This window comes from Callorhinus ursinus, unplaced genomic scaffold, assembly GCF_003265705.2.
Source record: "Callorhinus ursinus isolate GAN/ISIS: 27379988/994484 unplaced genomic scaffold, GSC_fseal_2.0 scaffold62, whole genome shotgun sequence".
Lineage (NCBI taxonomy): Eukaryota > Metazoa > Chordata > Mammalia > Carnivora > Otariidae > Callorhinus > Callorhinus ursinus.
The window spans coordinates 8,311,208-8,329,169 of NW_027397124.1; the positions used below are offsets into that span (position 1 = coordinate 8,311,208).

A 17,962-nucleotide genomic window follows, 5' to 3' on the forward strand; every position below is an offset into this window, starting at 1 on the left:
TTTAGGGAGCCTAGTTTTCTGAGATACCAGGGCTGAAGATGTAGTATACAAATCTCCCTAATGTAAATGTTACAGCCATATTAATATAGTCTTGGTGAGATTAAATTTCTTGTAGGAAGGAAATATAAAGCCTCCCAAATCTGGAGGAAGGTATTTTGAAGGGTTTTGTTTCTTTGCTTTCATGGACTATGGTGTAGTATGAAAATTAATTCGTGAAAGTATTCTTATTTTTGATGGTGGTTAGCTTGGTAGCAGTCCTGTAGCTATTGCAGGATATGTTGTTTTATTTTAAAGATTCCCATGTATATCGTATTTATCTATTTTTGTAGGTCGCTCTACTCGACTGTGCACAGAATTCAGGAGAACCGGCTCAATCAAGTCTGTATGATGCCAGAGATGTAGAGGTGGCTCGCTGTGGGGCGCTGGCATTATGGAGCTGCAGTAAGAGTTATGAGAATAAAGAAGCCATTCGTAAAGCTGGGGGCATTCCTTTGTTGGCTGGCTTACTGAAGACTTCTCATGAGAACATGCTAATTCCAGTCGTGGGGACACTGCAAGAATGTGCATCAGAGGTACGCAAGCCAGCTCTGCTTCCCTTGCTTTCATTTATCTTAACTCTCTTTAGTTGAAAAATAATTTTGAAGATCATCGTGACTGCTAAGGATTTTTTTTTTTTTTGAGAAGTCGGCAGTCTTTTAGAAAGAGAAGATGAAACTAATAGAACATTAATTAAATTGGTAAACCTGGGTGATATATTTCTGAAAATGTTGACTAAATTCTCTTATTATATAGTTGTGTTAATCTTGGACTTTAGTGTTTATTAAGAGAGTTTGTTTGGCATAGTTATTTGTAAATGTAAATGGATACTTATATTCATGCATTATGCATGTAAATATTTAAATGTGTATTCCTAGGAAAGTTACCGAACTGCAATCAAAGCAGAAAGGATAATTGAAAATCTGGTAAAGAACCTAAATAGTGAGAATGAACAACTGCAGGAACACTGTGCCATGGCCATCTACCAGGTACGGTGGACTCCCCAGACAGTCGTGGTGTTCTTCGGATGGTTAACGTGGTGTTTCTAAACGTGAGGTCTCATTCTCTGGGTCTAGGACTCAGGAATCTGCATTTTTAACAAGAACCCCCTGGGATTTTTCTGCACACACAGGTCTGAGAACCACTGTCCTGTGCTAATGACAGGTGCCTGTATATGTGAGAGAGAAACCTGCTCCAACATGTCTTGATTATTTACATTTCTGGAAGCCACTTATATAGCTTAGTCTCCTCAAACAAGTTACTTAGTGTAAAATAGCTAAATATATACATGGTGCCTTTACATTGCTTTGCAGGTACCCTATTCAAACATGGCAGTCTTGGGATATTTATCTTCTGCCAAGACAAGATGGATGGATGAATGAGTGTGTGCTTTCGTGTGTGTGTGTGTGTGTGTGTGTGTGTGTGTGTGTGTTCCTGTTTTATCTTTTTATTAATTTATTTTAATCTTCATTAACTTTTTGTGAGTTATGCATTTCACAGTATGCCAGAAAACAGAAGAAAAGATGGCCTTGACGAATTAGTACATGGCTGGTTACTGACCACGCCACCTTCTACCTATCAGAGAAATCAGTCAATTTCCTAGAGGAATGCATTTTAAAACATGCACAGTGAGGGTACTCCAAAAAGACAGAGTCAGAGAAAGGGGTTCATGTGAGTAGAGGATTGTATTAGTTTTCTAAGGCTGCCATAACAAAATACCACACACTGGGGGGCTTAAATAACAGAAATTTATTTCCTTATAGTTCCGGAGGTTGCAAGTTTGAGATCAAGGTATTGACAGCATTGGTTCCTTCTGAGGACTCGCTCCTTGGCTTGTAGATGGCCATCTTCATGTTCACATGTCATTCTCCCTCTTTCTCCTTCCTCTATGTCCTAATATTTTCTTCTTCTAAGGACACCAGTCATATTGGATTAGAGCCCACCTCAGTAACCTTGTTTTACCTTAATTACCTCTTTAAAGACTTTATCTTCGAATATGGTTACATTCTGAGTTATGGGGGTTAGGACTTTGACATATATCAGTTTTAAGGGAACACAACTCAGTTCATAAAGAGGATATATAGCCTTGACTTGCATATATGCCTCATATGAGTAACTATGAAGGATTGGTTGAAATAGTGATTAATTTTTTAAAAGTTGCAACTGAAACGAGAACCGAAAGTCATAAATAGAAGATAAACATGGCAGGTGCCTTGTGGTGCATTCCAGTGAGGATTTCTTCTAGTGGCCCTCATGGATGATGCATGACATGCATCTGTATCATGTGGCCTCAGAGACCAACTGTATGCCTTGGATGATAACATATCTATACTAAATTTATCATGTTTTTGCTCTGTAACCTGGGAAGGGTGATCAGCTGGGAACCGCTGTGCAGTATTTATTTATTTCAAAGTATGATACAAATGTATGGATAAACATATGTGAATATAATGTCATTTGCTATTGATATAACTCACTGCTCTGGGCATAGAAACTCCATTAGGGAAATGCTCATCTCTTAGCTTTTGGGGGTCACTGAAGATCGGACTAAAGCTTTATCACTCATCTATCTTCTCCACTATATTTTCCCAAGACTGTGGGTTGCATGACTGCAGAAATCCTCCATCCACACAGGTGGCATTCTAGGTCTCTTACCAACCTCTCTTTCTGTCTTGGTGGAAGCCCACACTACCTCAGAACGGCTTGGCAGAATTTCCAAGTATGTAGAAACTTCTAGACATTGCCAAAATCGTGTAAGGGAAGAGAGACACTGTCAGATAGCTGCCAGTATAGAGAAGAATTTTATTTGGAGGCCCCTTCAGAAAATGATACTCTCTGAGTTTCATAGTCATAGCATGACAGCCTCTTTAGGAATCACTGAAAGCTTGATATGCCTTCATCACTGACAGGCTCTGCTCTGACTTTTTGTGTAGTGTGCTGAAGATAAGGAAACCCGTGACCTGGTTAGACTGCACGGAGGACTTAAACCCCTGGCCAGTCTGCTCAATAACACTGACAATAAAGAACGGTTGGCCGCGGTCACGGGGGCAATATGGAAATGTTCCATCAGCAAAGAGAATGTGACCAAGTAAGAGAAGCCATTCAATATTCTGTGATAAAAATATGGCCATTGAGAAATAGCAGTATTCTTAGCGCACAGGAACTGCACTGTGTATAGTGAGTCCTTCAACTAACATCTTCTCTCATTAAGATATAAATGTTTCTAAATAAAGTGTAGATGCATTTTAAAAAATGGCATTGAAACACATTCCCAAATGTTATTTTAATAAAGAGTCGATCCTAATGCTATTCCTATAGTTTTCATACACGTATGTTCTAGACTAGTTTGGCAGGATTAAGGTATTTTTAGAAATGCAAGACTTCTACTTCCCATCCCACCACCTGGCAATGGTTTAAAATGTGCCTCACTCAGTACTAAGTACTAAGGGACTTGCTAATTAATCTCTCTGTGTGAATGGGCTCTTTTGCTTATGGGCAGCCATATAAATGACAAGTATCTCCAATTTCCTGTTAGAGACCTATGAAGGTGCGGGGATAAATCTTTAGAGATGGAAGTGGTTCCATTCCTTTTCCTTTGTTAAAGATAAACAAGATAAATCAGCTAAATGCCAACTAATCAGTAAAAGAGCAGCCATTTTCAAATGATTTCATTGAATTTTAACGTATTTATAAACTTTATGACCATCTGATTTATTTCAATATTCAAATTTATTTCTTCATATACTTTTAGAGTTCCCATACTCTATGATGGATATTCTGAGGCAACTCTTCTTTGTCTCAGTGTGATGATTTTTTTAAGACTTATTTATTTATTGTAGAGAGAGTATGCATGAGTGGGAAGAAGGGCAAAGGGGGAGAGAGAGAGAAAGAATCTCAAGCAGACTCCCCACTGAGAGCAGAGCCCAATTCGGGGCTTAGTCTCACGACCCTGAGATCAGGACCTGAGCTGAAATCAAGAGTCAGATGCTCAATTGACTGAGCCACCCAGGCGCCCCTCAGTGTGATGATTTTAACAAGAAATTTACATGTCTTATTTAACATAAAATAGGCTTATTTTGCTTTGTTCATGTAAACTAGTCTCTGTGACATGGGGAAAACACCCCAGAGCGTAGTAGAATCGCTGACACTCTGATTTGGAAGAAGTTGTAGCTGTCTTAGGGACTATACTGTGTAGAGATTAAAGGTGCAGATGGCTGAATGTGGATGCCAGCTTCACTATTTATAAAGCTTCAAAATAGCTTTCGGAAAATGGGGATTGTGGTAGTACCTGCATCATAGGGTTTTTGTAAGGACTATGAATGATCATAGAATTGGCATTTAGAAATTTTGTGCTATTAATATTATTAGCTCATTTTATACCAAAAGTAATACTGTTCTCCTCTTCCCCCCCACCCTCGTCACCTCTTTCTCTTGTGATGAACTTAGGTTTCGGGAATACAAAGCCATTGAAACTTTGGTGGGACTTTTAACTGACCAGCCCGAAGAAGTGCTTGTGAACGTGGTCGGTGCATTGGGAGAATGTTGTCAGGAATATGAAAACCGAGTCCTTGTCCGGAAATGTGGTGGCATTCAACCACTTGTGAACCTCCTCATTGGAATAAACCAAACTCTTCTTGTCAATGTCACAAAAGCAGTTGGTGCTTGTGCATTAGAACCGGAAAGTATGACGTAAGTAGCCTAGCAACTGAAAGATTTTATTTGAGAGTGTTAGGGGAAACAGGTCATCATAGAATAGTGTCATTACTTAGAATTAGCATGCACAAATGGTGAAAAAATAAAATGGATTCACATGTAAATAACCCCAAGGTTACTAGTCATGAGTTACAGAGCCAGATTGTTCCCTTGGATGAGCTAGAGGGCAGAGGCTGGGTATGTTGGGAGGATTTAACATTCCCAGTAATTAATGTCCCACCCAGAAACCTTCATACAATTGACAAAATTTTTCTCTGCTTCCTAAGGAATTCTCTCTCTCTCTCTCTCTCTCTCTCTCTCTCTCAGACCCTAGGCAGTCTAGGTAGCATTCCCATAGTATCCTTCTTGTTTTTCAATTCAATTCAGCAAACATATTTTGAGTATCTAACAAGAACTGTGAACTGATGAGAGAGAGAGAGACAAAGGATTTTAAGCTGTGATCTTGGTCCTTAAGCGAATTCTTGTGTAATTAGGAAGAAAAGACTTAAATGTTATACAACTTAAGAACAATAGCAAGATGATATAGAGATTATATATACATATATAAGTATCTATTTAAATAAACAAACATATTTGTGTATAAATATATTTATATGAAATATATGTATGTGTGTGTGTGTGAAGTATATATACAGATACTTCATACATATATGAAGTCCAGAAAGGGAAGAACCCATATGGGCCAAAGGTATTGTATGAGGGTTCTCCAGAGAACCAGAATCAACAGGATGAGAAAAGTGGGAGGCGTAGGGGGATAGATTTAAGGAATTGGCTCCCGTGATTGTGGAAGCTTGACAAGCCCCCCCGCCTTCTGATGGGGGAAGCTAGCAGAATGGAGACTCAGGAAAGAGCTGCAGTTTGAGGTCAAAGGCGGTCTGCTGGCAGAACTGCTTCTTGCTCAGAGGAAGTCAGCCTTTTTTCTATGAACGCCTTCAACTGATTAGATGAGGCCCACTAATATTATGGAGGATAATCTGCTATACTCAGCGTCCACCAATTTAAATATCAATCCCATCCAAAGAGATACCTTCACAGAAATATGCAAAATAATGTTTGACCAGAGGTATCTGAGTGGTTCAGAGAGTTGAGTATCCGATTCTTGATCTCGGCTCAGGTCATGATCGTGAGATTGGGTCACGAGATTGGGTCGTGAGATTGAGCCCTACATTGGGCGGGCTCCACGCTGAGCGTGGAGCCTGCTTAGGACTCTCTCCCTCCCTCCCTTTTCCTCTGGCCCTCCCTGCCCCACTGGCATGTGCTCTCTGTCAAAAAAAAAAAAAAAGTTTGACCAATATCTGGGCATCCCTTAAACCAGTCAAGTTGACACATAAACATTAACCATCACATGTCCACCCCATGTCAACTTGGTACCCATTCATGCATCTCCTTAAACCATACTTAATCTCTATAGAAAGATAATAACAAGGCCATATTCCTGCCTAACATTATACAACTATCCAGTGTACTACTGAAAATTCACTCACCCTTTTCCCAGATGAGGAAGCAAAGTTGTTAGATTATATTTACCCTTCTCCTTGCTATCCTGTTACTTAAATACTTTAATGTAAAGTTAGCCATACTTAAAAACTATGATATAAAGTTAATATATCTTGTGTTACATGATAAGAGGATAAAAGAGGGAAGAAAAGATACACACAGATATATTCATAACAAAATAAGGAATTTTTTTTTTTAGGTTTTATTTATTTATTTGACAGAGAGAGACACAGCGAGAGAGGGAACACGAGCAGGGGAAGTGGGAGAGGGAGAAGCAGGCTTCCCCCGGAGCAGGGAGCCCGACGCGGGGCTCGATCCCGGGACCCTGGGACCATGACCTGAGCAGAAGGCAGACACTTAACAACGACTGAGCCACCCCGGCGCCCCTAAGGAAGGAATATTCATGACAATTACAATACTCATTCTGTAACTGGTCATGTGGTCATAACTGGTATTTACAACTACCTTCTTTCATTGCCCATTCCATATTCCCTTTGCTCTCAGCGAGCACTTTAGCTGGTTGTGGTTCTTTACCTGGTGGGGTAACCCAAACCTTCATTCCTGAGGGTCAGGGCCATTAGTAGTCCTGCCTAGATTGGTGGTTGTAGTTTTCCATCAACTGTAATCACAGGGTATGGTAATACTTAAGAGATGCCCTAAGGGATCTTTTGTTTTCCAGATATAGTCTTCTTTACCTCTTTTGTGGAGTAGCAGTCCAATTTCCCCTTGATAATTGGGATCAGTCACCCCAGCCAACACAGTAAGTCCCTCTGTTGCTTGTTGGTTTAGAGGCATAGGGAGGCCAAAGTGGCTGGGAGGCAGATTTAACTTTCAGTTCAGAATCATTGTTGAGTCTCCTGGTGGAAGCATTCCCCACTTTGAACTAAGACCTCTAAACCAGCAAATTGTAAGGTCACAGGAACAGGAAGCAAAAACATTTGCTAGTGGGTCACTAGGGGTAATAGTGAGCAGTAGGTACCACTCTCATTTCCATCCCCCAATTCCTGGACCCATGAATCCTGGCTATGTAAGAAATAATACCACATTATTGGGGCAGCCAAACAGCTCTATTGGCTTGTCCTGTAAACTCCCAGAGGTCTGACAACCTTTCTTCATTTCATCCTGTTTCTGTCCCCTTCAGTCCAAGATAGCAGTGTTTCTTGAGATGGTCGATTGGATCCATGAGTCACACCTGTAATCTTTTTGTCATACGATTCTCCTATATATCTCCTGAATCATTCCATTCTGATTCGCACATTGATTCAACTCTTCACTGTGTATGAGCGGGCACTCAGGGCTGCTGTGTATGGATACATCCTGCACAACTCCAGGGAGCACCATTCCCATAGACATATACCCAGCGTCATACATTACGGGGCCATACATACAACCCTGCTGAAATGTATCATTTCCTATCTATTTCACCATTTGATTGATACAGGAGCTTATACCTGATGCCAATAGTCTCCGGTCATGCCTTCTTCCATCTGCCCACTCTTCTGGAATTTGACTCATTTGTTTTCAGTCAGGTCCTCTTCCTTCACAGGAAGGCTGCGACTCCTAAGACAGCCCTGGAGCTCTGTTAATGTGAGTCTCATCTCACCACATGTCTGGGACACAAGTACTAAAGCCTCTGTAATGCTCTTTGGATTTGGTTACTGGAGCCTTAGGCTCAGGTGTTTTAGACACCAAGGACCACTAGTTGTACTCATGATAACTTCAAGGGAAGAGCATCCGCTGGGCCAATGAAACAGTTTTCTAATGTATTCGTCTTTCTGAAAAAACACATGGTGTTCAGTAGCACATGATAAACACTTGTCAGAAATGGCTTTATGTATTTCTTTTGATCTTCGGCCCTTGTTTACTTTTTGTCTACTCACGTCTGCCAACTACACCAACTGCCTGTGAACTAACTTTTTTTGAATGCATCCTCCTGCGCTTGGCCTTCAGTTGAGCTTCTGTCACCTCTTACCTGGACTATTGAAGCAGGCCCTGTTTGCTCTCATCTCATAGTTGTCCCCTTCCATATCTTTCCTGCACAGCATTCAAATTTATTCTTCTAAACTGTAGATATGGTAGGGTTGTTTTCTAAAGAACCATCCGTGACCTCTCAAGCTTTAAAAACCAAACTTAAGTTCCTTAGCCTGGCATTCAAAGCACTTGCCTCCTGACCCCATTCTACCTCTCGAGCTTCATCTTTTCCTTGCACATGTTAAATATCTAAGGTTATATTGTTTATTCTTTATTCACCGAACAAATATTTATCAAACATCTTTTGTGCTAGCCACTGAAAGTATAGTGTACCCCTAGCAGAGTTCCTGCTCTCTTGGAACTCACATTCTGTTGTGTATGTGGAACAAAGACTATAAACTCTTAAGTAAAATTATTTCAGATAGTGCTAAATGCTATAAAGAAAAGAAAACAGCGTGATTGAAAGAGAGTGAATGAGCGGGAGGCGGTTACTTTAGCTACAGTGGAAAGAGGAAAGAGAAAGTGGAAGAGAGGACTGTCGCCTCTGGGAGGATAATATTTGAATCAAGACCTGAGAGATGAGAAGACAACCTGAGGGAAGAACACACGGGACAAGGAGTAGCAAACACAAAAGCCCTGGGATGGGAGTGAGCTCTGCTTGAGAAGCTACCTTGAGGTTTGTTTGTTTTTTTATATACATTTCATATATATTTTATCATTGTCTGCCTTGTTAATAGCATATGATTTCTGTATCACCTGTGACTGTGTCATAAATCATCTTTTTATCTCTCGATGACTACTAATTTCTTTTTTATTAAGTTTTTTATTTTACTTCCAGTATGATTAACGTACAGTGTTACATTGGTTTCAGGTGTACAATGTAGTGATTCAACACTTGCATACATCACCTTGTGCTGACAATTACACCTTCATGACAATTACAATACAAGTGTCCTCCTTAATCCCCTTCACCTATTTCACCCATCCCTCCACCCACCTCCCCTCTGGGAACCATCAGTTTGTTCTCTAGAGTTAAGAGTCGTCTTCTTGGTTTGTCTCTCTCTCTTTTTTTTCCTTTGTTATTTGTTTTGTTTCTTAAATTCTACATATACGTGAGGTCATATGGTATTTTTCTCTAATTTCACTTAGCATTATAGGCTGTAGCTCCATCAATGTCATTGCAAATGGCAAGATTTTATTTTTTTAATGGCTGAATAATATTCCATTGTGTGTGTGTGTGTGTGTGTGTGTGTGTGTGTGTGTGTGTGTGTGTACCATTCCTTCTTTATCCATTCATCTACTGATGGACACTTAGGCTTATTCCAGTAGTTTGGCTATTGTAAATAATGTTGCAATAAACATAGAGGTGCATGTATCACTTTGAATTAGTGTTTTTGTATTTTGTGGGTAAATACCCAATAGTGTGATTCCTGGATCATAGGGCAGTTCTATTTTTAACTTTTTGAGGAAACTCCCTACTGTTTTGCAGAGTGGCTATACCAGTTTGCATTCCCACTAATAGTGCAAGAGACTTCCTTTTTCTCCACATCCTCACCAACACCTTTTGTTTCTCATGTTTCTGATTTTAGCCATTCTGACATGTATGAGACGATCTCTCACTGTGGTTTTGATTTGTATTTCCCTGATGCCGAGTGATGTTGAGCATCTTTTCATGTGTCTGTTGGCCATCTATATATGTCTTCTTTGGAGAAATATCTGTTCATATCTTCTGCCTATTTTTAAATTGGGTTATTTTGTTTATTTTTTGGCTGTTGAGTTGTATAAGTTCTCTTTCTATACACACACACACATATATAATTATGTTCAATTAGAAAGCATATAGTACATCATTAGTTTTTGATGTAGGGTTCAATGATTCATTAGTTCCCTATAACACCCAGTGCTCATCACAACACGTGCCCTCCTTAATGCCCATCAGCCGGTTACCTCATCCTCCCATCCCCCTCTCTTCTGTAACCCTCAGTTTGGTTCCTGGAGTCCAGAGTCTCTCTCATGGTTTGTCTTCCTCTCTGATTTCTTCCCATTCAGGTTTCACTCCCTTCCCCTGTGGTCCTCCATGCTATTTCTTATGTTCCACAAATGAGTGAGACCGTATAATAATTGTCTTTCTCTGCTTGACTTATTTCACTCAGCATGATCCCCTCCAGTACCATCCATGTCGATGCAAATGATGGGTATTCATCCTTTCTGATGGCTGAGTAATATTCCATTGTATATATGGACCACATCTTCTTTACTAACCGTTTATTGGATATGTCATTTGCAAATATCTTCTCCCATTCGGAAGGTTGCCTTTTAGTTTTGTTGATTGTTTCCTTTGCTGTGCAAAGGCTTTTTATTTTGATGAAGTCCCAATAGTTTATTTTTGCTTTTATTTCCCTTGCCTCAGGAGACATATTTAGAAAATGTTGCTATGGCCGATGTCAGAAATTACTGCCTGCACTCTCTTCAAGGATTTTTATGATTTCAGGTCTCACATTTAGGTTTTTTCATACATTTGAGTTTACTTTTGTGTACAGTGTAAGAAAATGGTCCAGTTTCATTCTTTTGCATGTAGCTGTCCAGTTTTTCCAACACCATTTGTTGAAGAGACTGTTTTTCCCATTGCATATTCTTTCTTCCTTTGTCAAAGACTAACTGAACACAAAATTGTGGATTTATTTCTGGGTTTTCTATTCTGTTCCAATATAAAAAATATATCAAATTTCATCTACGTAGATTAGAATTCATTCTTGCAAAGCCCCTTCTTCTATTCTGTGAATTTCAGATTTAATGATTTCCACATAAGTCATTACCAGGTTATCTAGTTGACACCTAAAAATTACTTCTAAATACCATCATTACATTACTTTCACAATAGACCTTCAAACCGTTTTTAATATAACTATAAATTGTCATATTTATTGCTTTTTCAGTTGAACCCATTCAAGAAAAAGCTGGAGAAAACAGCTACGTGCTTTTCTTATTCTGAATCTTAACGTAGGTTTTGAAGCAACAAAATGTAATGAGAAAACAACTCAGTAATAAACAATAGGCCTCAAGGACCTTTTGACTGAGTTGAGGAGACACACAAGTAATGTTAGAATGTTAGAGTAGATGATGAAATGGCACTAAATAAACATTTATTTGTAAATACACGGAACTAGTTTGAATAATTTTATGAAACATTTTACTCTGGTTCATAATATGAAAACTACAATAAAAAAGAAAGGTAGTAAAAAAGTATGTCCTCTCAAGGAAATGTCCACAGTTTCAAATCTTAAATGTGAAACACACCTGCAGAATGTAGGTAAATTATTGACCTGCGTGTCCTACTGACACGTTATGCTGACAGCTAACACATACCGCTTCATATCTCGAGATTTCCTCCCAAATAAGTGTCATGGTCATGAAATGCATAGCCAACATTTTTCTTTTTTCTTCATGGCAGAGACTAGGGGAGTGAATAGGCCTTGGAAGAAGTGAGGAATTTCCCATCAGAGACCTAGTTTTGCATTATAAAACACCAGAAGTGGAGCCTAAGGAAAAGTCATATGGACATGTCATTTTATATCGTCTACAACAGGCTTCTAGCCCAAGGAGACTGCTGGACACCCTTTGGCGTGAAAAGGATACTAGAGATGATGATTGCCGTATTGCAACACAATGAAGCTATAAATTTTTAGAGATTTGGAGTAAGCCGGATTGACTGTTTGAATGCTCAAAACTGAATGGAAGAGATGTGTTCACAAGGCCAAGAGAACTGCAGATTTTTGTAGGATTGTTTTTGAGGTAATTCCATCATAAAAGGAAACAGATAGATTCAGACAAATAATTTCCCCACAATCACAAGGCTATTAAGACAGTATACTCCCTCTTAATAAAAGAGCCAAAAGAAATCACATCAAATTTTTAAAAAGACTTTATAAGATAACTTAAATCGTTGTGACAAGCTAGTAGCCAGAACTCAGAAGAGAAATAAAAAAAAATTATTGAACTTAAAGCCTGAATAGATGCAAAAAAAGTATGATAGACACAATTGAAAACACAGGCATGTGGTATATAGGAAATGTAAAATGAAATGAAGAGTATGTTAAAATTACAATAGGAAGTGGTAAATATGGAACCCAAGGAGACCCAACTTAAACGTAATGGGTATTCCTTAAGAAGAAGTTGGAACCAATGGAATATGATCTTAATTAAAGAGAACAATGAAGAAAAATTTGTGTGTGAATCTGTAGGTCAAAAGACCCCAAAAGACCCTAGCAATATTGATACAGAATGGCCAACAGAAATGCATCCTTTAAATCTACTTACATTTCAAAAGGAAAGGAAAAAGTAAGTATATCTAGGCAAAAGAAAAACCATGAGGACAGAATGTCTTCCCACTTCTCTGCAACTTTTTTTAAGGTCAAAAGACATTGATTGGAGGATCAAATCCCTCAGATTAACATTCTGGAGGTAAAGAAAATATTACCCAAGAATTTCACATCCAGCCAAGTTGTTCTTCAAGTATGAAAGTAGTAGCACATTCTCAGTCATGCAAGGAATTGGTGAATACAGTACTAACTCTTCTTGAAAACACTGCTGATTACAGAAAGTCAATCAAGAAATTACTCAAAGTATTTCCAAACGGCAAAATATGGCTAAAAGGTATCAGTGGAGACCATGAATTTATTTAAACATTATACTAAGAAAATAATGGAGGAGTTATCATTAGGGGAATCCTCTAAATTTTATAGATACTACTAATAATTTAATAATACAACTGACAAAAATAAAAACAAATTAAATCCTTGGTGGGTGAGTCAGTGTGCAAATTTTATCATCTTTCACATAAAGGAATCAGTAGATACTGTATACAATATCCTTTTATCTATTTGTTTATCATCTAGCCATCCATTTTTCTGCCTCTCTTACGTATCTCTCCATGCTGTTCTGTAGCTTCAGGCATAAAGAAATATCCAGAATCATTTACCTTAGTTATCAGTGATTATTATTTCTGAATGGCAGGATTTAGGATCATTTCTTATTTTCTTCTTTGCATTTTTCTATGCAGTCTATATGGTGAATATGTATCATCTTTACAAAATCAAAGTTCTTGTTTAATACCTTGCAAAATCCCCTTTTATTCTGCATAATATAATGATTAACAGCATAGATTCCAGGGGCGCCTGTGTGGCTCAGTCAGTTAAGTGTCCGACCCTTGGTTTTGGCTCAGGTCATGATCTCAGGGTCCTGAGATCGAACCCTGTGTAGACCTCCCATGCGAAGCACAGAATCTGCTTGAGATTCTTTCTCTCTGTCTCCCTCTGCCCCTCCCCCCCTCAAATAAATAAATAAATCTTTAAAAAATAAAAAAGAACATTGATTCTGGAACCATTGCTTGGATGCCAGTCTTACCACTTACCAACTATTTCCTTTGGCAAATTATTAAACTACTTGGTGCCTTGGTTACCACATATATAAAATGGGAATGGTAAGGGTACCTATCTCATTGGGTTGTTGTAATGATTATGTAAATTAATATGTGTGAAGTACTTGATACATGATAAGTGCTGGGTAAATGTTGGTCAGTATTCATGTGGCAGTAGCTTTGATTAATAACAATTTAAAATGATAATATGTAAATAGAAAATTAAAGTCAGACTGTCCAGCATCTGTACTCGTCTATAGATGAGTTCCTTGTTTCTGTGTTTCTTTTGCATCAAATTAATCATGTTATTTAATTTGCTATAAATTGAGAACAAGTGGCTGCCAAATGGTGAATAACTCACTGTAAATTCTCATCTGCAATTAGGAGCTTGGAGGGTGTGGCATTGGCATATTTACATGTTTACATAGGCAATTATAATTCAGGCTTTTGCATCATGCTAATACATTTGTTTTTTGTTTTAAAGTTGATCAAAGGTTACTGAAGTGTTTTAAGTATAACTTGAGACAGAGGAACATGTTAAGGGATCATTGCAGGCCAGAGGTGAAGATGGCTTAAACTAAGCCAATGGAATATAATATAATAAAGAATAAGGAAAGTGACAGCTTAAAGAGAAATAAAGGGAAAGGATGAATAAAACCAGGGGAATGATTGAACATGAGTTATAAAAAAGGAGGAGTGCCACTTGATATTTAGGTTTCTTTTCTTTTTTTTAATTGAATAAATTTGATGTGTCATATTGTGTAAGTATAAGAAGTACAGTATGTTACTTTGAGATCATATGCATATTTAGGTATCTGACTTTGGCCACTAGATGGATAATGGTACCACTTACTGATATAGGGAATGTAGGTGCAGGGCTAGTGAAGGAAGAATGAACTTCACTAGGGGAGAAATGTCATCATTAGAGTGCCTAATGCAGGTCTAGGCTTAAGGTAGGCACCAACCAACATTTATTACATAATGAATGGATGGTGAATTCAGCTATGTTTGGGTGGACATTGAGGTTCCCATGACATGTTCACGTGGTGACGGCAACCAGTGAATTGGATATTCGTGTCTAAAGCTCAGGAGAGAGATGCAGGTTAGACGTAGTGTTATAATATTTGGTAACCGAAGTCTGGCTGTATGTGAGAAATTGTGAGGAAGGGAAAGCAGAGTGAACAGAAGCCTATTGAACCCAATCTTTCAGGGAGAAGGAATGTACCAAAGTACCTATAAAGAAAGTGAGAAGGATCAGCCAGAGTTGTGAGGGAAATTAAATGAGTTATTGAAAAAACAAAGGGAAGAGAGCATTTAAAAGAGAAAAAGTTTTCAAGACTGTCAAATTCTCTGAGAAGCCCTCATAAGAAAAGACAAAATTGTCCTTTCTTGTGGAACAAGGTCGTCGGTGGATCTTTTTGTACTTGTAAATACGGTTTTCCCACAAATGTTTTTATAAACGCACTAAGGCAGTTTCAGAAACAGTATTTTGAGTTTGGTAAGAATCCAAACAGCATTGCTCTTGGCATCATATTTCAGACATGGCTTTCTTGCTAGATTTGTAGGATTTATTGCATCTTTGAGCTTTCCGTTAAATGGTAAGGAAATGACAAACAAATACCTCTCCCCCATTAAGTCTTATATAATTCATAGGTTAGGAACTTATTTTAATGACTAGCAGTTTTATGTTTCAGTGATTTGTCTGTGGCTGTGGCTAAGACTTAGGTCACATAACGGGATAAACATATACTCACAGCACAGTTTTATTAACTCCGTACAATAGAATGCATAACCAGTTCTTCTCCCTTATATGTATATTTAATAAGAATCAGAAACATCTTAATAATAAGTTTAGCTACTGAATCAAAAATGATTTTTGAGAAACCAATGATTTCATAAAGCTCTATAGACTTTTTTCAATACTTCAGATGACTGCTTCTAGAAACTTGATATAAATTATTTCATATTAGGGGCACCTGAGTGGCTCAGTCGTTAAGCATCTGCCTTCGGCTCAGGTCATGATCCCAGGATCCTGGGATCAAGTCTCACATCAGGCTCCTTGCTCGGCAGGGAGCTTGCTTCTCCCTCTACCTCTGCTACTCCCCCTGTTTGTCACTCTCTCTCTCTGTCAAATAAATAAATAAAATCTTTAAAAATAAATAAATAAATACATAATTTCATATTAATTATGCCCTTCCCTAGGATCTAAAATGGAACAACAGGTATTCTGACACACTAAGTTCATGAAAAAGTAGATTTATTCGTGCTGAATTTTCTCTTCTTGTTGACTTTTAGTATCTATTTGAAATATACAGAATTCATCTGGAGGTAATCTGGCCTTCAGGTATATGAAATCACAAAACTACAAAAAACACTTTGAGTTTTGGGGAATGTGAATTTCTATTAAAATACTATAAAATTCCAAACTAAAAAATATGGAAGCTAAAAACTTAAGAAATATCTATGATTATTTTCTACATGTCAGGTTCTTCACTTTTTAAAAATAGTTCTTTTTAACTTTTATTTTGTAGTAGCACTAGACTTATGGAAAAGTTGCAAAAATAGAGAATGCAGAATACAGAGATTTCCCATTTGCCCTTCACCCAGCTTCCCCTGACATCCTCCATAACCATAGTGAAATTATAGGAACTCTTCATTTGTTGAAGTCTAGTTTTTTCACTTTGAAGAATAAAGTTTCCTCCATGTGGATTTTGTGCATTTTGTGCAGGTCATTCCTAAGTATTTCATCTTATTTGTTGATGGTATACATGTTTTTTGTCCTGCCATTATGTCCCTCAATTTATTGTCTCTATGAACACTATTAAAGTTTATATATTAATTCTATATGCTGCTACCTTACAGAATTCTCTCCTTTGAGTTCATTTTTTTCCAATAACTTATTTTTTTATTAAAATCTTTTTTTATTATGTTATGTTAATCACCATATATTACATCATTAGTTTTTGATGTAGTGTTCCATGAGTTCATTATATTGTTAATTGTCTAAGCACAGTGGTTGACACAATATAGCCCATGGACCAAATCCTATCTTTATAAATAAAGTTTTATTGGAACACAGTCACACTCATTCATTTATTACTGTCTTTGGCTCTTTTATGCTACAATGGCAGAGTTCAGTAGTTGTGACACAGACTGAATGACCCATAAAAACTAAAATACTGTCTAGGCCTTTACGAAAAAATCGGCTGACCTCTGCTCTAGGGTATTCCAGGGAAAATTTTACCTCTTCTTTATAAATTCTTATTCTTTGATTTCTCTTGTTAACTAATTTCCTAGCATAATGTTGGATAGTAGTATAGATACGTGGTCTTCTTTGCCCTATTTATTTCTGATTTTAGTGGAAATGCCTCTAGTATTTTTCTAGTAAGTAATGTCTTGAGGACTAAAGTATATATATTTTATCATATTAAAATTTAAATTAATTACATTAAAAATCAATTTTAAAGTGTTTTTTTTATCAGAAAAGTATTGAATTTTGTCAAAGGCTGTTTAAACACTTATGGAGATTATGCTCCATATGCTTCATTATATTTCCTTTTTATCTATTAATATGGTGAATGCTGTTAAATGGGTTTCCAAACACTGAACCAACCTTGCTTTCCAGAAATAAGTTTCATTTGGTTATAATGTACTGTTTTCTTAGTGTGGTATATGCTTTTGTTTCCTAATATTTTATTTAGTATCTTTTTAATGACATGAGTGATATTGGTATTTGGCTTATTTCTTTTCTTTTTTTTCTATCAAATCTAAGTATCAATGTTATACTTGCTTCACAAAAGGAATTAGGAAGTTTTCTTTCATTTCAGTACTCTGGAATAATAATTTATTGAGCAATGGGACCACCTAGGTTTTAAAGGTTCGGTAGACGTCTACTGTGCAATCATATGACCCTACTCTGTGTGTGTGTGTGTGTGTGTGTGTGTGTGTGTGTGTGTGTGTGTTATTAGTTCCTTATTAGCTTTCTCTAGTTCTTCTACAGAATCTGTTCTATTTAGGCTCCCTACTTTAACGGTCATTTATGGCAATCTGTATTTCTTTATAAAATGATCAGTTTCATTGTGCTATCAAATTTATTTGAGTTAGTGGTCTACAAAGTAATACCTTTGATTTTTAAATTTTGTCTTTTTTTAATGATTATTTACCACTTGTTGTATTTTTGTTTTTGTGTATGTGAGCTTCCTTCTAGTATTTTCCTGATGTAGTTATCTAGTATAGTTTTTCTATTTTTATTTTTTTCTGAAAAAATAGTTTATTAATTAGATGTACTGTTCTATACCTCATAAATTTCTTTCATCTCTTTATTAATTC

At 37.4% G+C, this 17,962-nt stretch overlaps 1 protein-coding gene across 6 annotated transcripts in view; it reads left to right on the forward strand.

Moving 5' to 3' along the window:
* Window positions 1-17,962, forward strand: part of ODAD2 (outer dynein arm docking complex subunit 2) — a 181,062-nt gene that overhangs the window by 58,460 nt on the left and 104,640 nt on the right. For all 6 annotated transcript variants that reach the window (XM_073885475.1, XM_073885474.1, XM_073885477.1 and 3 more), the window contains 4 exons: window positions 330-572; window positions 915-1,025; window positions 2,970-3,124; window positions 4,483-4,725. In XM_073885475.1, the coding sequence (XP_073741576.1) occupies window positions 330-572; window positions 915-1,025; window positions 2,970-3,124; window positions 4,483-4,725 (752 nt within the window). The remainder of the gene's footprint in view (window positions 1-329; window positions 573-914; window positions 1,026-2,969; window positions 3,125-4,482; window positions 4,726-17,962) is intronic.